Below are 20285 nucleotides of genomic sequence, written 5' to 3'. Positions count from 1 at the left end.
GGGCGTCTGGGTTTGGGTTTCAGCTAACCAGATTTGTTGTGCTGGGCCCATGGTCGTCTGGGTTTGGGTTTCAGCTAACCAGATTTGTTGTGCCGGGCCCATGGTCGTCTGGGTTTGGGTTTCAGCTAACCAGATTTGTTGTGCCGGGCCCAAGGTTGGCCAGGTTTCCTTGATAGTAGAAGAAAAAGAAAACAGGCAAGAGGCAGCGCCTCGTGTGACACCGTACAGTAAGGAAGAGGGAAGGTGAGGTAAGTAGGAGGCTCACCTTGTTGCCACTTGGGCTTAATGCATATCACCCCTGAAATGGGGTACCGATGTAGAGTCCGAATGGTCTTGGTGCTGGAGACTGCAAGCTAGTATGGAGTAGCCCGCCGGATGCCTAAGTGGGGGCCCAGGTAAAATTGCAGGAAAGGAAAAAGGAAAAATTGCCAAACTCCTTGGAAACACCAGCGCTGTCTTCACAAAGTCATGGGACCAAAGTTTTTAGGTGAAAGCAATAAGAAGCGTTTATTTCAGATAGCACAAATATAACGCGTTTCCAGAGCCTAAGCTCTCCATCAGATACAGTGCATGCTCAGAGCAGATTTGTTGCGCTGGGCTCAGGGTTGGCCCGGTTTGGTCGCAGATTTGTTGCGCTGGGCTCAGGGTTGGCCCGGTTTGGTCGCAGCAGATTTGTTGCGCTGGGCTCAGGGTTGGCCCGGTTTGGTCGCAGCAGATTTGTTGCGCTGGGCTCAGGGTTGGCCCGGTTTGGTCGCAGCAGATTTGTTGCGCTGGGCTCAGGGTTGGCCCGGTTTGGTCGCAGCAGATTTGTTGCGCTGGGCTCAGGGTTGGCCCGGTTTGGTCGCAGCAGATTTGTTGCGCTGGGCTCAGGGTTGGCCCGGTTTGGTCGCAGCAGATTTGTTGCGCTGGGCTCAGGGTTGGCCCGGTTTGGTCGCAGCAGATTTGTTGCGCTGGGCTCAGGGTTGGCCCGGTTTGGTCGCAGCAGATTTGTTGCGCTGGGCTCAGGGTTGGCCCGGTTTGGTCGCAGCAGATTTGTTGCGCTGGGCTCAGGGTTGGCCCGGTTTGGTCGCAGCAGATTTGTTGCGCTGGGCTCAGGGTTGGCCCGGTTTGGTCGCAGCAGATTTGTTGCGCTGGGCTCAGGGTTGGCCCGGTTTGGTCGCAGCAGATTTGTTGCGCTGGGCTCAGGGTTGGCCCGGTTTGGTCGCAGCAGATTTGTTGCGCTGGGCTCAGGGTTGGCCCGGTTTGGTCGCAGCAGATTTGTTGCGCTGGGCTCAGGGTTGGCCCGGTTTGGTCGCAGCAGATTTGTTGCGCTGGGCTCAGGGTTGGCCCGGTTTGCTCAGAGCAGATTTGTTGCGCTGGGCTCAGGGTTGGCCCGGTTTGCTCAGAGCAGATTTGTTGCGCTGGGCTCAGGGTTGGCCCGATTTGGTCGCAGCAGATTTGTTGCGCTGGGCTCAGGGTTGGCCCGGTTTGGTCGCAGATTTGTTGCGCTGGGCTCAGGGTTGGTCTGGTTTGGTCGCAGCAATTTGTTGCGCTGAGCTCAGGGTTGGCCCGGTTTGGTCGCAGCAGATTTGTTGCGCTGGGCTCAGGGTTGGCCCGGTTTGGTCGCAGCAGATTTGTTGCGCTGGGCTCAGGGTTGGCCCGGTTTGCTCAGAGCAGATTTGTTGCGCTGGGCTCAGGGTTGGCCCGGTTTGGTCGCAGCAGATTTGTTGCGCTGGGCTCAGGGTTGGCCCGATTTGGTCGCAGCAGATTTGTTGCGCTGGGCTCAGGGTTGGCCCGGTTTGCTCAGAGCAGATTTGTTGCGCTGGGCTCAGGGTTGGCCCGGTTTGGTCGCAGCAGATTTGTTGCGCCAGGCCCAGGGTCATCCAGGTTTGCTCGGAGGCGTGCATCTTAGTGAATCCCGCCAGTGAAAAGGGGGCAGGGCCTAATTTCCTTGTACGCCGGTCATAATCAATGTCACTGAGTGTTCTGTTTCCCAGCAGCGCCCTTTCAGGAGGAGTGAAGCATTACACATTATCCATTCACCTGATACGGTTAAACTGGAGCATCTCATTCATGTCTTGCAGCCCAGAAGCTCCACGCCCTGAGCATTGATGGCTTCCTGGCCTACCTGTGCTCTGCCGACGGCTCCATCTTCAATGCCAGCCACCTGCCCGTCTACCAGGACATGAGGCAGCCACTGTGCCACTACTTCATCTCCTCCTCCCATAACACCTACCTGATGGAGGACCAGATCCGGGGCCAGAGTAGTGTGGAGGGTTATATCAGGTGAGAAGCAGGGACGACCACATCCCATGGGGGTTCCAGCCTCTCCTCTCATTCTGCCTTTCCTTATTCCATTCCAGGGCATTAAAGAGGGGCTGTCGCTGCGTGGAGGTGGACACCTGGGATGGACCCAGTGGAGAACCCATTGTGTATCATGGACACACCTTCACCTCTAAAATCTTCCTCAAAGATGTTATTTCAGCCATCAACAAGTATGCCTTCAGGGTGAGCAGCCATTGCCGGGGGGGGGGGGGGCAGTAGAGTTCTGGGGCCTCACTGTAATGGGCCCCCAATACCTCACTGATCCCTGGTGTAGGAACAGGCCCACCTCCTCAACTGGGTCCAGGGGCACACATCACAGGGCTATGGGGTCCAGGGGGACACATCACAGGACTATGGGGTCAAGGGGGACTCATCACAGGACTATGGGGTCTGGGGGACACATAACAGGGCTACGGGGTCCGGAGGGACACATAACAAGGCTACTAGGTCCGGGGGGAAACATCACAGGAATATGGTGCTAGGTGCTGCTGTCACCTTCTAGCTTACTTGGTATGGACACAGCAGTCCCAATCATGTGGTGCTACCAAGAAGGAAGATAGCTGCTCTCTGGTGCTTCTATTGGTGGTGGTGGTGTCCTGGACCGACTGTTCCTTGTGGAGGAGACTGTACCTGCTATCACAGTGGAGCATGAATGGCCCATAAGTCATCCAAAGACCCCTCAGTCCGCTCCCATCCCATGACCCCTCATCCAATTCCCATAACCCCCCATCCTTCTCCCACGACTTCTCAGTCCGCTCCAATTCCCATGACCCCTCATCCAATTCCCATGACCCCCATCCTGCTCCCATAAACCCCCCATTCAGCTCCCATAACCCCTCATCCTGCTCCCATCCCATGACCCCCCCATCCAGCTCCCAAAACCCCCCATCCAGCTCCCATCCTATGACCCCTCAGTCCGCTCCCATGACCCCTTAGTCCGCTCCCATAAACCCCCATCCCGCTCACATCCAGCTCCCATGACCCCCCCCCCATCCAGCTCCCATGACCCCCCCATCCAGCTCCCATGACCCCCCCATCCAGCTCCCATGACCCCTCAGTCCGCTCCCATAACCCCCATCTCGCTCACATCCAGCTCCCATGACCCCCCCCATCCTGCTCCCATCTTATGACCCCCCATCCAGCTCCCATGACCCCCCATCCAGCTCCCATCCTATGACCCCTTAGTCCGCTCCCATGACCCCTTAGTCCGCTCCCATAAACCCCCATCCCGCTCACATCCAGCTCCCATGACCCCCCCATCCTGCTCCCATCCTATGATCCCCCATCCTATGACCCCCCATCCTGCTCCCATCCTATGACCCCCCCATCCAGCTCCCATGACCCCCCATCCTATGACCCCCCCCCATCCTATGACCTCCCCCCATCCTGCTCCCATCCTATGACCCTCCCATCCTATGACCCCCCCCATCCTGCTCCCATCCTATGACCCCCCCCATCCAGCTCCCATGACCCCCCATCCTGCTCCCATCCTATGACGCTCCCATCCTATGACCCCCCCCCATCCAGCTCCCATCCCATGACCCCTCAGTCCGCTCCCATAAACCCCCATCCCGCTCACATCCAGCTCCCATAAACCCCCATCCCGCTCACATCCAGCTCCCATCCTATGACCCCTCAGTCCGCTCCCATAAACCCCCATCCCGCTCACATCCTGCTCCCATGACCCCCCCCCAATCCAGCTCCCATGACCCCCCCCCATCCAGCTCCCATGACCCCCCCCATCCAGCTCCCATCCTATGACCCCCCCCATCCAGCTCCCATCCTATGACCCCTCAGTCCGCTCCCATAAACCCCCATCCCGCTCACATCCAGCTCCCATAGACCCCCCATCCAGCTCCCATGACCCCCCCCCATCCAGCTCCCATGACCCCCCCCAATCCAGCTCCCATGACCCCCCCCATCCAGCTCCCATGACCCCCCCCCATCCAGCTCCCATCCTATGACCCCCCATCCAGCTCCCATCCTATGACCCCTCAGTCCGCTCCCATAAACCCCCATCCCGCTCACATCCAGCTCCCATAGACCCCCCCATCCAGCTCCCATCCTATGACCCCTCAGTCCGCTCCCATAAACCCCCATCCCGCTCACATCCAGCTCCCATGACCCCCCCCATCCAGCTCCCATCCTATGACCCCTCAGTCCGCTCCCATAAACCCCCATCCCGCTCACATCCAGCTCCCATGACCCCCCCCCATCCAGCTCCCATGACCCCCCCATCCAGCTCCCATGACCCCCCCATCCAGCTCCCATGACGCTCCCATCCCATGACCCCCCATCCAGCTCCCATGACCCCCCCCATCCAGCTCCCATGACCCCCCCCATCCAGCTCCCATGACGCTCCCATCCCATGACCCCCCATCCTGCTCCCATCCCATGACCCCCCCATCCAGCTCCCATGACCCCCCATCCTGCTCCCATCCTATGACCCCTCAGTCCGCTCCCATAAACCCCCATCACGCTCACATCCAGCTCCCATGACCCCCCCCCATCCAGCTCCCATCCTATGACCCCCCCCATCAAGCTCCCATGACCCCCCATCCTGCTCCCATCCTATGACCCCCCCATCAAGCTCCCATGACCCCCCCATCCAGCTCCCATACTATGACCCCCCATCCAGCTCCCATGACCCCCCATCCAGCTCCCATCCCATGACCCCCCCCATCCAGCTCCCATGACCCCCCATCCAGCTCCCATGACCCCCCCCATCCAGCTCCCATTCCATGACCCCCCCCATCCAGCTCCCATTCCATGACCCCCCCATCCAGCTCCCATTCCATGACCCCCCCCATCCAGCTCCCATTCCATGACCCCCCCCATCCAGCTCCCATTCCATGACCCCCCCCCCCATCCAGCTCCCATTCCATGACCCCCCCCCATCCAGCTCCCATTCCATGACCCCCCCCATCCAGCTCCCATTCCATGACCCCCCCCATCCAGCTCCCATCCCATGACCTCCCCATCCTGCTCCCATCCCATGACCCCCCACATCCAGCTCCCATTCCATGACCCCCCACATCCAGCTCCCATTCCATGACCCCCCATCCAGCTCCCATTCCATGACCCCCCCCCATCCTGCTCCCATTCCATGACCCCCCCCATCCTGCTCCCATCCCATGACCCCTTCATCCAGCTCCCATGACCCCCCCCATCCTGCTCCCATCCCATGACCCCTTCATCCAGCTCCCATGACCCCCCCATCCAGCTCCCATGACCCCCCCAATCCAGCTCCCATCCTATGACCCCCCCCCATCCAGCTCCCATGACCCCCCATCCTGCTCCCATCCTATGACGCTCCCATCCTATGACCCCCCCCATCCAGCTCCCATCCTATGACCCCTCAGTCCGCTCCCATGACCCCCCCCCCTCCAGCTCCCATGACCCCCCCCCATCCAGCTCCCATCCTATGACCCCTCAGTCCGCTCCCATAAACCCCCATCACGCTCACATCCAGCTCCCATAACCCCCCCATCCAGCTCCCATGACCCCCCCATCCAGCTCCCATCCTATGACCCCCCCCCCATCCAGCTCCCATGACCCCCCATCCTGCTCCCATCCTATGACGCTCCCATCCTATGACCCCCCCATCCAGCTCCCATGACCCCCCCATCCAGCTCCCATCCTATGACCCCCCATCAAGCTCCCATGACCCCCCCCCATCCAGCTACCATGACCCCCCCATCCAGCTACCATGACCCCCCCCATCCAGCTCCCATCCCATGACCCCCCCCATCCAGCTCCCATGACCCCCCCCCATCCAGCTCCTGTCCCATGACCCCCCCCCATCCAGCTCCTGTCCCATGACCCCCCCCATCCAGCTCCCATTCCATGACCCCCCCTTCCAGCTCCCATTCCATGACCCCCCCCATCCAGCTCCCATTCCATGACCCCCCATCCAGCTCCCATCCCATGACCCCCCCATCCAGCTCCCATTCCATGACCCCCCCATCCAGCTCCCATCCCATGACCCCCCCCCATCCTGCTCCCATCCCATGACCCCCTCATCCAGCTCCCATTCCATGACCCCCCATTTAGCTCCCATTCCATGACCCCCCACATCCAGCTCCCATTCCATGACCCCCCATCCAGCTCCCATTCCATGACTCCCCCCATCCAGCTCCCATTCCATGACTCCCCCCATCCAGCTCCCATTCCATGACCCCCCATCCAGCTCCCATCCCATGACCCCCCCCATCCTGCTCCCATCCCATGACCCCCCACATCCAGCTCCCATTCCATGACCCCCCATCCAGCTCCCATTCCATGACCCCCCCATCCAGCTTCCATGACCCCCATCCTGCTCCCATCCTATGACGCTCCCATCCTATGACCCCCCCCATCCAGCTCCCATCCTATGACCCCTCAGTCCGCTCCCATGACCCCCCCCCCATCCAGCTCCCATGACCCCCCCCATCCAGCTCCCATCCAGCTCCCATCCTATGACCCCCCATCCAGCTCCCATCCTATGACCCCTCAGTCCGCTCCCATAAACCCCCATCCCGCTCACATCCTGTTCCCATGACCCCCCCATCCAGCTCCCATCCTATGACCCCCCCATCCAGCTCCCATCCTATGACCCCTCAGTTCGCTCCCATAAACCCCCATCCCGCTCACATCCAGCTCCCATGACCCCCCCCCATCCAGCTCCCATCCTATGACCCCTCAGTCCGCTCCCATAAACCCCCATCCCGCTCACGTCCAGCTCCCATGACCCCCCCCCCCATCCAGCTCCCATGACCCCCCCCCATCCAGCTCCCATGACCCCCCCATCCAGCTGCCATGACCCCCCCCCATCCTGCTCCCATCCTATGACCCCCCCATCCAGCTGCCATGACCCCCCCATCCAGCTGCCATGACCCCCCCCCCCTCCTGCTCCCATCCTATGACCCCCCCCATCCAGCTCCCATCCTATCACCCCCCATCCAGCTCCCATCCTGCTCCCATCCTATGACCCCCCATCCAGCTCCCATCCTGCTCCCATCCTATGACCCCCCATCCAGCTCCCATCCTATCACCCCCCATCCAGCTCCCATCCTGCTCCCATCCTATGACCCCCATCCAGCTCTCCATCCTGCTCCCATCCCATGACCCCCCCATCCTGCTCCCATCCCATGACCCCCCATCCTGCTCCCATCCCATGACCCCCCCATCCAGCTCCCATGACGCTCCCATCCCATGACCCCCCATCCTGCTCCCATCCTATGACCCCCCCATCCAGCTCCCCTGACCCCCCATCCTGCTCCCATCCTATGACCCCTCAGTCCGCTCCCATAAACCCCCATCACGCTCACATCCAGCTCCCATAGCCCCCCCATCCAGCTCCCATGACCCACCCCCATCAAGCTCCCATGACCCCCCATCCTGCTCCCATCCTATGACCCCCCCCATCAAGCTCCCATGACCCCCCATCCTGCTCCCATGACCCCCCCATGCTGCTCCCATGACCCCCCCATCCAGCTCCCATCCTATGACCCCTCAGTCCGCTCCCATAAACCCCCATCCCGCTCACATCCAGCTCCCATGATCCCCCCCCATCCAGCTCCCATCCCATGACCCCCCCCATCTAGCTCCCATGACCCCCCCATCCAGCTCCCATCCCATGACCCCCCCCATCCTGCTCCCATGACCCCCCCCATCCAGCTCCCATCCTATGACCCCCCCCCCATCCAGCTCCCATCCTATGACCCCCCCCATCCTGCTCCCATCCTATGACCCCCCCATCCAGCTCCCATCCTATGACCCCCCCATCCAGCTCCCATCCTATGACCCCTCAGTCCGCTCCCATAAACCCCCATCCCGCTCACATCCAGCTCCCATGACCCCCCATCCAGCTCCCATCCTATGACCCCCCCCATCCAGCTCCCATGACCCCCCCATCCTGCTCCCATCCTATGACGCTCCCATCCTATGACCCCCCCCATCCAGCTCCCATTCTATGACCCCTCAGTCCGCTCCCATAAACCCCCATCCCGCTCACATCCAGCTCCCATGACCCCCCCATCCAGCTCCCATGACCCCCCCCTCCAGCTCCCATCCTATGACCGCTCCCATCCTATGACCCCCCCATCCAGCTCCCATGACCCCCCCATCCAGCTGCCATGACCCCCCCCATCCAGCTCCCATCCTATGACCCCCCCCCATCCAGCTCCCATCCTATGACCCCCCCATCCAGCTCCCCTGACCCCCCCCATTCTGCTCCCATCCTATGACCCCTCAGTCCGCTCCCATAAACCCCCATCACACTCACATCCAGCTCCCATGACCCCCCCCCCCATCCAGCTCCCATCCTATGACCCCCCCATCAAGCTCCCATGACCCCCCATTCTGCTCCCATCCTATGACCCCCCCATCAAGCTCCCATGACCCCCCCATCCTGCTCCCATCCTATGACCCCCCCCCATCAAGCTCCCATGACCCCCCATCCAGCTCCCATCCTATGACCCCCCCATCCAGCTCCCATCCTATGACCCCCCATCCAGCTCCCATCCTATGACCCCCCCCATCCAGCTCCCATGACCCCCCCCCCCATCCAGCTCCTGTCCCATGACCCCCCCCATCCAGCTCCCATCCCATGACCCCCCCCATCCAGCTCCCATCCCATGACCCCCCCCCATCCAGCTCCCGTCCCATGACCCCCCCCCATCCAGCTCCCGTCCCATGACCCCCCCCTCCAGCTCCCATTCCATGACCCCCCCATCCAGCTCCCATTCCATGACCCCCCCCCCCCTCCAGCTCCCATTCCATGACCCCCCCCATCCAGCTCCCATTCCATGACCCCCCCCAACCTGCTCCCATCCCATGACCCCCCCATCCAGCTCACATGACCCCCATATCCAGTTCCCATCCCATGACCCCCCCCCATCCTGCTCCCATGACCCCCCCCCATCCAGCTCCCATCCCATGACCCCCCCCCCATCCAGCTCCCATCCCATGACCCCCCCCCATCCTGCTCCCATCCCATGACCCCCCCCATCCAGCTCCCATCCCATGACCCCCCCCCATCCAGCTCCCATCCCATGACCCCCCCATCCTGCTCCCATGACCCCCCCATCCAGCTACCATCCCATGACCCCCCATCCTGCTCCCATGACCCCCCCCATCCAGCTCCCATCCCATGACCCCCCCATCCTGCTCCCATGACCCCACCATCCTGCTGCCATCCCATGAAGGCTCCTTTAATGTGGCTATCCGCTTTCAGAGGGAGAGGGACACCACCTGAGGGGGAGGAGCCAGCTTTCCCAGACTCCTGAATGGCCTCCCTTGGTACAGAGGGAGCAGCCCTGACACATGGCCGCTCCACATTCCCTCTGTGAGTAGCTCTGGGAAGGTGGGAGACTCCTAGGCAGCCATAGGGGTCCCTGGTGTAGACTGGCTGCACTATGGGCAATGTTGCTGCCCGGCGCTGTCCGTCACGCTGTCCGTCAGCCGTCTTATCTGCTGCACTCTGTCTCAGATGTCGTCCTCATTAATATTCTATAGAGACAATGAGCAGGTGGTGATAAGTGAGGAGACTGCGGAGGGCGCCGTGCTGGCAGAGAGGTGACGCTGGCGCTCTGTCCACAGGTGACTGACTACCCGGTCATCCTGTCTCTGGAGAACCACTGCAGCGTGGAGCAGCAGGACACCATGGCGCAGATCCTGAAGAGCATTCTGGGAGACAAGCTGCTGACCAGCACACTAGACGGACGGGTCCCTACACAGCTGCCATCTCCTGAGGTGAGAGAGTCCGCCCTGCTCACACCGCACACCCATCTCTGTATACAGGCAGAGGAGTGACCCCTGACCCAGCACCAGACTACATCCAGCTTGTGTGTAGTCTGTTACCATGGAGACACAGAGGCAGACTTTCTTTAATGTTCTATTTTAGATGAATTGGACCAATGAGGAAGTGGTTACAGAGCTCTGCACGCCCTTTACAGGGGTCAGCAGCCCTGAGTGCGCGCTCCAGAGAGACGTCTGACGCCCATAGAGAGTGCGCGCTCCAGAGAGACGTCTGACGCCCATAGAGAGTGCGCGCTCCAGAGAGAAGTCTGACGCCCATAGAGTGCCCCCTCCAGAGAGGTCTGACGCCCATAGAGTGCCCCCTCCAGAGAGGTCTGACGCCCATAGAGAGTGCGCGCTCCAGAGAGAAGTCTGACGCCCATAGAGAGTGCGCGCTCCAGAGAGACGTCTGACGCCCATAGAGAGTGCGCGCTCCAGAGAGACGTCTGACGCCCATAGAGAGTGCGCGCTCCAGAGAGACGTCTGACGCCCTTAGAGAGTGCGCGCTCCAGAGAGACGTCTGACGCCCATAGAGAGTGCGCGCTCCAGAGAGACGTCTGACGCCCATAGAGAGTGCGCGCTCCAGAGAGAAGTCTGACGCCCATAGAGAGTGCGCGCTCCAGAGAGAAGTCTGACGCCCATAGAGAGTGCGCGCTCCAGAGAGAAGTCTGACGCCCATAGAGCGTGCGCGCTCCAGAGAGACGTCTGACGCCCATAGAGCGTGCGCGCTCCAGAGAGACGTCTGACGCCCATAGAGCGTGCGCGCTCCAGAGAGACGTCTGACGCCCATAGAGCGTGCGCGCTCCAGAGAGACGTCTGACGCCCATAGAGCGTGCGCGCTCCAGAGAGAAGTCTGACGCCCATAGAGCGTGCGCGCTCCAGAGAGAAGTCTGACGCCCATAGAGCGTGCGCGCTCCAGAGAGAAGTCTGACGCCCATAGAGCGTGCGCGCTCCAGAGAGAAGTCTGACGCCCATAGAGCGTGCGCGCTCCAGAGAGAAGTCTGACGCCCATAGAGCGTGCGCGCTCCAGAGAGAAGTCTGACGCCCATAGAGCGTGTATTAGTCCATGTAGTGGGTCATACATCCCGGTGTATTAGGCCAGATTATACCCGGGTATAAAATAGCCTAGTCCAAACTATACTGCGGGATGTAAAATAGCCTAGGCCAGAGTAGCTTAAAATAGACTATATCTCTCCAGGTCACAATGTTATCACTTCACTGGTTTTCTCACACTGTCTCTACTTTGTTAAAAATTGCGATGTCTCCTATCTCTGCAGGACTGGCAGGTCACATCACGTGCTGATCAGTATATTACATGTGCTGATCGGTGTATTACACGCCATGTGCTGATCGGTGTATTACATGTGCTGATCGGTGTATTACACGCCATGTGCTGATCGGTGTATTACATGTGCTGATCGGTGTATTACATGTGCTGATCGGTGTATTACACGTCATGTGCTGATCGGTGTATTACATGTGCTGATCGGTGTATTACACGCCATGTGCTGATCGGTGTATTACATGTGCTGATCGGTGTATTACATGTGCTGATCGGTGTATTACATGTGCTGATCGGTGTATTACACGCCATGTGCTGATCGGTGTATTACACGCCATGTGCTGATCGGTGTATTACACGTCATGTGCTGATCGGTGTATTACATGTGCTGATCGGTGTATTACATGTGCTGATCGGTGTATTACACGTCATGTGCTGATCGGTGTATTACACGCCATGTGCTGATCGGTGTATTACACGCCATGTGCTGATCGGTGTATTACACGCCATGTGCTGATCGGTGTATTACATGTGCTGATCGGTGTATTACATGTGCTGATCGGTGTATTACATGTGCTGATCGGTGTATTACATGTGCTGATCGGTGTATTACATGTGCTGATCGGTGTATTACATGTGCTGATCGGTGTATTACATGTGCTGATCGGTGTATTACATGTGCTGATCGGTGTATTACATGTGCTGATCGGTGTATTACACGTCATGTGCTGATCGGTGTATTACATGTGCTGATCGGTGTATTACATGTGCTGATCGGTGTATTACACGTGCTGATCGGTGTATTACACGTCATGTGCTGATCGGTGTATTACACGTCATGTGCTGATCGGTGTATTACATGTGCTGATCGGTGTATTACATGTGCTGATCGGTGTATTACATGTGCTGATCGCTGTATAACATGTGCTGATCGCTGTATAACATGTGCTGATCGGTGTATTACATGTGCTGATCGGTGTATTACATGCCATGTGCTGATCGGTGTATTACATGTGCTGATCGGTGTATTACATGTGCTGATCGGTGTATTACATGTGCTGATCGGTGTATTACATGTGCTGATCGGTGTATTACATGTGCTGATCGGTGTATTACATGTGCTGATCGGTGTATTACATGTGCTGATCAGTGTATTACATGTGCTGATCGGTGTATTACATGTGCTGATCGGTGTATTACATGTGCTGATCGGTGTATTAGACGCCATGTGCTGATCGGTGTATTACACGTCATGTGCTGATCGGTGTATTACACGTCATGTGCTGATCGGTGTATTACACGTCATTTGCTGATCGGTGTATTACATGTGCTGATCGGTGTATTACATGTGCTGATCGGTGTATTACACGTCATTTGCTGATCGGTGTATTACATGTGCTGATCGGTGTATTACACGCCATGTGCTGATCGGTGTATTACATGTGCTGATCGGTGTATTACATGTGCTGATCGGTGTATTACATGTGCTGATCGGTGTATTACATGTGCTGATCGGTGTATTACACGCCATGTGCTGATCGGTGTATTACATGTGCTGATCGGTGTATTACACGCCATGTGCTGATCGGTGTATTACACGCCATGTGCTGATCGGTGTATTACATGTGCTGATCGGTGTATTACACGTCATGTGCTGATCGGTGTATTACACGCCATGTGCTGATCGGTGTATTACACGCCATGTGCTGATCGGTGTATTACATGTGCTGATCGGTGTATTACACGTCATGTGCTGATCGGTGTATTACATGTGCTGATCGGTGTATTACATGTGCTGATCGGTGTATTACATGTGCTGATCGGTGTATTACACGTCATGTGCTGATCGGTGTATTACACGCCATGTGCTGATCGGTGTATTACACGCCATGTGCTGATCGGTGTATTACATGTGCTGATCGGTGTATTACATGTGCTGATCGGTGTATTACACGTCATGTGCTGATCGGTGTATTACACGTCATGTGCTGATCGGTGTATTACATGTGCTGATCGGTGTATTACACGTCATGTGCTGATCGGTGTATTACATGTGCTGATCGGTGTATTACACGTCATGTGCTGATCGGTGTATTACACGCCATGTGCTGATCGGTGTATTACACGCCATGTGCTGATCGGTGTATTACATGTGCTGATCGGTGTATTACACGTCATGTGCTGATCGGTGTATTACATGTGCTGATCGGTGTATTACACGTCATGTGCTGATCGGTGTATTACACGCCATGTGCTGATCGGTGTATTACACGCCATGTGCTGATCGGTGTATTACATGTGCTGATCGGTGTATTACATGTGCTGATCGGTGTATTACATGTGCTGATCGCTGTATAACATGTGCTGATCGGTGTATTACATGTGCTGATCGGTGTATTACATGTGCTGATCGGTGTATTACATGTGCTGATCGGTGTATTACATGTGCTGATCGGTGTATTACACGCCATGTGCTGATCGGTGTATTACATGTCATGTGCTGATCGGTGTATTACATGTGCTGATCGGTGTATTACATGTGCTGATCGGTGTATTACACGTCATGTGCTGATCGGTGTATTACATGTGCTGATCGGTGTATTACATGTGCTGATCGGTGTATTACATGTGCTGATCGGTGTATTACATGTGCTGATCGATGTATTACATGTGCTGATCGATGTATTACATGTGCTGATCGGTGTATTAGACGCCATGTGCTGATCGGTGTATTACATGTGCTGATCGGTGTATTACACGTCATGTGCTGATCAGGTGACTAACTCATATTCACCCGATAATTGGCCAATGTAAAGTTATAGTTTCAGGATGTTCTGATTTCCTTATATTATGAACGGCCGAGTTCTTCTGGTTGTAGTAATAAAAGTCTATGGCGGCATTTATCATCCACACATTTTTTTTGAGCAGGCGGTGCTCTGTATGGGCTGCGCGAAATGTTACGTTTGTTGCGCAAAAATCATTATTAGACGCAAGGGCCTTAAAAGATCTTTTATGTCTAAGGCCGGATTCACACAGCATTTTTTGCTGTCCGTTTTTTCATCCATTTTTGTAAAAAAATAAAACGGATTTACAACGAATCGAAACGTATCTTTTTTTTTTTTAGCGTACATAAAAACGTGGCGGACCATATTTTTGTGTACACTAAAAAAACTGATGCATTTTGATCCCTTTTTTATCCTTTTTTTTTTTTTTTTTTTTATGGAAGTCAATGGAAAAAACGGATCAAAACGGAGGCACACAAATGCATCCGTATTCTTCATCCATTTTACATCCACTTTTTGGATGAAAAAAAACAGACTGCAAAAATGCAGTGTGAACCCGGCCTAACACAGATTTGCTAAAAAGCTTCGCTAGGGGGGGATTTTGTGCAAAAACAGAAAATTAGCAGATGATAAATCTAATGATAAAAGTAGTTACTAGAAAACCCGGCCCCTCCCAGTGCAAACATTGAAAGACGGTGCAGGTGGCGGAAACTGATGGAAAATAGCACAAAATACTTAATAAATCTTGCACAAATCTCCTTATTAGCAAAAAATAAAAATAAAACAATAGTGCAAACACAATGATAAATCTGCCCCAATGTAGTTACATTTCCATCTTCTCACTTATCTCAGCAGACAAAGCCGAATCCCCAATAACATGGTGAATAAGTAATTCTTGTGTCTATCACTGACTGCTGCTGGGCTGGGGGTATATACACCGGGTATAGTCTGGGCTGGGGGTATATACTCTGTTACACCGGGTATAGTCTGGGCTGGGGGTATATACACCAGGTATAGTCTGGGCTGGGGGTATATACTCTGTTACACCGGGTATAGTCTGGGCTGGGGGTATATACTCTGTTACACCGGGTATAGTCTGGGCTGGGGGTATATACTCTGTTACACCGGGTATAGTCTGGGCTGGGGGTATATACACCAGGTATAGTCTGGGCTGGGGGTATATACTCTGTTACACCGGGTATAGTCTGGGCTGGAGGTATATACTCTGTTACACCGGGTATAGTCTGGGCTGGGGGTATATACACCAGGTATAGTCCGGGCTGGGGGTATATACTCTGTTACACCGGGTATAGTCTGGGCTGGGGGTATATACTCTGTTACACTGGGTATAGTCTGGGCTGGGGGTATATACACCGGGTATAGTCTGGGCTGGGGGTATATACTCTGTTACACCGGGTATAGTCTGGGCTGGGGGTATATACACCGGGTATAGTCTGGGCTGGGGGGTATATACTCTGTTACACTGGGTATAGTCTGGGCTGGGGATATATACTGTGTTACACTGGGTATAGTCTGGGCTGGGGGTATATACTCTGTTACACCGGGTATAGTCTGGGCTGGGGGTATATACACCGGGTATAGTCTGGGCTGGGGATATATACTCTGTTACACTGGGTATAGTCTGGGCTGGGGGTATATACTCTGTTACACCGGGTATAGTCCGGGCTGGGGGTATATACACCGGGTATAGTCTGGGCTGGGGGTATATACACCGGGTATAGTCTGGGCTGGGGGTATATACTCTGTTACACCGGGTATAGTCTGGGCTGGGGGTATATACACCAGGTATAGTCTGGGCTGGGGGTATATACTCTGTTACACCGGGTATAGTCTGGGCTGGGGGTATATACTCTGTTACACCGGGTATAGTCTGGGCTGGGGGTATATACACCGGGTATATAGTCTGGGCTGGGGGTATATACACCGGGTATATAGTCTGGGCTGGGGGTATATACTCTGTTACACTGGGTATAGTCTGGGCTGGGGGTATATACACCGGGTATAGTCTGGGCTGGGGGTATATACTCTGTTACAACCGGGTATAGTCTGGGCTGGGGGTATATACTCTGTTACACCGGGTATAGTCGGGGCTGGGGGTATATACACCGGGTATAGTCTGGGCTGGGGGTATATACACCGGGTATATAGTCTGGGCTGGGGGTATATACTCTGTTACACCGGGTATAGTCTGGGCTGGAGGTATATACACCGGGTATATAGTCTGGGCTGGGGGTATATACTCTGTTACACCGGCCCCAGCCCAGACTATACCCGGTGTAACAGAGTATATACCCCCAGCCCAGACTATACCCGGTGTAACAGAGTATATACCCCCAGCCCAGACTATATACCCGGTGTATAGCATGGTGTACCTAATAAAGTGGCCGGTGAGTGTATATATACACATACAGATTGCTGATCACTGTGCCACCCAGCCTGCAATCAGTAATATATACATACACTCAGCGGCCACTTTATTAGGTACACCATGCTAGTAACGGGTTGGACCCCCTTTTGCCCTCAGAGCTGCCCCAATTCTTGGTGGCATAGATACAACAAGGTGCTGGAAGCTTCCTCAGAGATTTTGGTCCATAGTGACATGATGACATCACACAGTTGCCGCAGATTTGTCGGCTGCACATCCATGATGCCAATCTCCCGTTCCACCACATCCCAAAGATGCTCTATTGGATTGAGATCTGGTGACTGTGGAGGCCATTGGAGTACAGTGACCTCATTGTCATGTTCAAGAAACCAGTCTGAGATGATTCTAGCTTTATGACATGGCGCATTATCCTGCTGAAAGTAGCCATCAGATGTTGGGTCCATTGTGGTCATAAAGGGATGGACATGGTCAGCAACAATACTCAGGTAGGCTGTGGCGTTGCAACCATGCTCAATTGGTACCAAGGGGCCCAAAGAGTGCCAAGAAAATATTCCCCACACCATGACACCACCACCAGCCTGAACCGCTGATACAAGGCAGGATGGATCCATGCTTTCATGTTGTTGGCGCCAAATTCTGACCCTACCATCCGAATGTCGCAGCAGAAATCGAGACTCATCAGACCAGGCAACGTTTTTCCAATCTTCTACTGTCCAATTTCGATGCGTTTGTGCAAATTGTAGCCTCAGTTTCCTGTTCTTAGCTGAGCGGAGTGGCACCCGGTGTGGTCTTCTGCTGCTGTAGCCCATCTGCCTCAGAGTTGGCCGTACTGTGCGCTCAGAGATGCTCTTCTGCCTACCTTGGGTGTAACGGTTGGCTATTTGAGTCACTGTTGCCTTTCTATCAGCTGGAACCAGTCTGCCCATTCTCCTCTGACCTCTGGCATCAACAAGGCATTTCCGCCCACAGAACTGCCGCTCACTGGATGGTTTTTCTTTTTCGGACCATTCTCTGTAAACCCTAGAGATGGTTGTGCGTGAAAATCCCAGTAGATCAGCAGTTTCTGAAATACTCAGACCAGCCCTTCTGGCACCAACAACAATGCCATGTTCAAAGGCCTCAAATCACCTTTCTTCCCCATACTGATGCTCGGTTTGAACTGCAGGAGATTGTCTTGACCATGTCTACATGCCTAAATGCACTGAGTTGCCGCCATGTGATTGGCTGATTAGAAATTAAGTGGTAACGTGCAGTTGGACAGGTGTACCTAATAAAGTGGCCGGTGAGTGTACATACACATACAGATTGCTGATTACTGTACCACCCAGCCTGCAATCAGTCATATATATACCCCCCCCCCCCCCCATAGCATAGGGCTAATTGATCTCAGGTGCCTAAATCAGACTGACTAGGCCCTGAACTGCTCCTGGTGGCTTTCAGCTAAGTGGCTGTGAATAAGTGTAGAGTGAAAGAGAAGTTAAAGGGGTTCCCCAGTGCTACAAGAACATGGCCACTTTCTTCCAGAGACAGCACAGCTCTTGTCTTCAGGTCAGGTGCAGTTTGTAATTAAGCTCCATTCACCTCAATGGAACTGAGGTACAAAACCTGAACCCAAACTGCAGACAAGAGCACTGCTGTCTATGGAAGAAAGCAGCCATGTTTTTGTAATGCTGGAGAACCCCTTTAAAGGGTAAGAGTTAAAAGTTCTGGTAAGTGATAAGTCTTAGCCGTGCTTAAATTGCACAAATAGTAACTATATGGTCCAGGATTGCTCTTTCCTATGTTGTATTCAGCGCGACCCTCCCTGTCCCTCGGGCTGCATGGTCTCCTCTGGATGCAGCAAATCTCTGCGTGTTTAGAAGGTCAGCGCCATATTGTAACGGCCTAGAAATAGACAGAATATCATCCTGACATGGCCCAGACTTACTATGTGTCTCCGCCAGAGTTGTGGAAGGATAAGTGGCGCACAGGACTTCTCCACAATTTAGCATTTTAGACACTTTTCAGCCCAGTATGAAAAAGGGCGGAGTTAATGCGAAAAAGAAAGCGTGACCAACTTTTCACCAAAAAAAAAAAAAAAAAAAAAAAAGCGCCTGAATCTGGTTGAAATTTCTGGCAGACTTCAAACTAATGGTAATGGTAACCAAAAGCCTCCTCATTTCTGTGGGAATTTTTTTAGCAGTTTGGGGGGGGGGGGGGGGGTCTACATCTGCCATTGTGCGGAGCTGTTGCATTTTTCTGGGGTTTAGACTTCAAACCAAGTAATAGATGGTGTAAACTTTGCCCCTAAAAACTAGACCATGTTTAAGCGTGACCGATTTATCAAACAGCCTGATACATCTAGTACATTTAAAGATTGTCTAGTCTAAGTTTGCACTTAGACAGTTTTAATAAATTTGGGCCACTATGTTCCCTCGGGGTCTCCTTATCTACACGGTGTCCCTTGCGGTCTCCTTATCTACACGTGCCCCTCGGGGTCTCCTTCTCTACACGGTGTCCCCTCGGGGTCTCCTTATCTACTCAGTGTCCCTCGGGGTCTCCTTATCTACACGGTGTCCCCTCGGGGTCTCCTTATCTACACGGTGTCCCTTGGGGTCTCCTTATCTACACGTGTCCCTCGGGGTCTCCTTATCTATACTGTGTCCCTCGGGGTCTCCTTATCTACACGTGTCCCTCGGGGTCTCCTTATCTACACGGTGTCCCTCGGGGTCTCCTTATCTACACGTGTCCCTCGGGGTCTCCTTATCTATACTGTGTCCCTCGGGGTCTCCTTATCTACACGTGTCCCTCGGGGTCTCCTTATCTACACGGTGTCCCTCGGGGTCTCCTTATCTACACGTGTCCCTCGGGGTCTCCTTCTCTACACGGTGTCCCCTCGGGGTCTCCTTCTCTACACGGTGTCCCCTCGGGGTCTCCTTCTCTACACGGTGTCCCTCGGGGTCTCCTTATCTACACGGTGTCCCTCGGGGTCTCCTTCTCTACACGGTGTCCCCTCGGGGTCTCCTTCTCTACACGGTGTCCCTCGGGGTCTCCTTATCTACACGGTGTCCCTCGGGGTCTCCTTATCTACACGGTGTCCCTTGCGGTCTCCTTATCTACACGTGCCCCTCGGGGTCTCCTTCTCTACACGGTGTCCCCTCGGGGTCTCCTTATCTACTCAGTGTCCCTCGGGGTCTCCTTATCTACACGGTGTCCCCTCGGGGTCTCCTTATCTACACGGTGTCCCTTGGGGTCTCCTTATCTACACGTGTCCCTCGGGGTCTCCTTATCTATACTGTGTCCCTCGGGGTCTCCTTATCTATACTGTGTCCCTCGGGGTCTCCTTATCTACACGGTGTCCCTCGGGGTCTCCTTATCTACACGTGTCCCTCGGGGTCTCCTTATCTACACGTGTCCCTCGGGGTCTCCTTCTCTACACTGTGTCCCCTCGGGGTCTTCTTATCTACACGGTGTCCCTCGGGGTCTCCTTATCTACACGGTGTCCCTCGGGGTCTCCTTATCTACACGGTGTCCCTTGGGGTCTCCTTATCTACACGTGTCCCTCGGGGTCTCCTTATCTATACTGTGTCCCTCGGGGTCTCCTTATCTACACTGTGTCCCTCGGGGTCTCCTTCTCTACACGGTGTCCCTCGGGGTCTCCTTCTCTACACGGTGTCCCTCGGGGTCTCCTTCTCTACACGGTGTCCCCTCGGGGTCTCCTTCTCTACACGGTGTCCCCTCGGGGTCTCCT

At 55.1% G+C, this 20285-nt stretch overlaps 1 protein-coding gene across 1 annotated transcript in view; it reads left to right on the top strand.

Annotated features, from left to right (window-relative positions):
• Positions 1-20285, top strand: part of PLCD4 (phospholipase C delta 4) — a 204425-nt gene that overhangs the window by 85632 nt on the left and 98508 nt on the right. Inside the window, exons 7-9 of the mRNA XM_069982245.1 lie at positions 2064-2265; positions 2343-2487; positions 9886-10038. Of these exons, the coding sequence (XP_069838346.1) occupies positions 2064-2265; positions 2343-2487; positions 9886-10038 (500 nt within the window). The remainder of the gene's footprint in view (positions 1-2063; positions 2266-2342; positions 2488-9885; positions 10039-20285) is intronic.

Source organism: Dendropsophus ebraccatus, chromosome 9 (genome assembly GCF_027789765.1).
Source record: "Dendropsophus ebraccatus isolate aDenEbr1 chromosome 9, aDenEbr1.pat, whole genome shotgun sequence".
NCBI lineage: Eukaryota > Metazoa > Chordata > Amphibia > Anura > Hylidae > Dendropsophus > Dendropsophus ebraccatus.
Note: the sequence above shows the minus strand (reverse complement) of the source record. Positions and strands in the feature narration are given on the sequence as shown.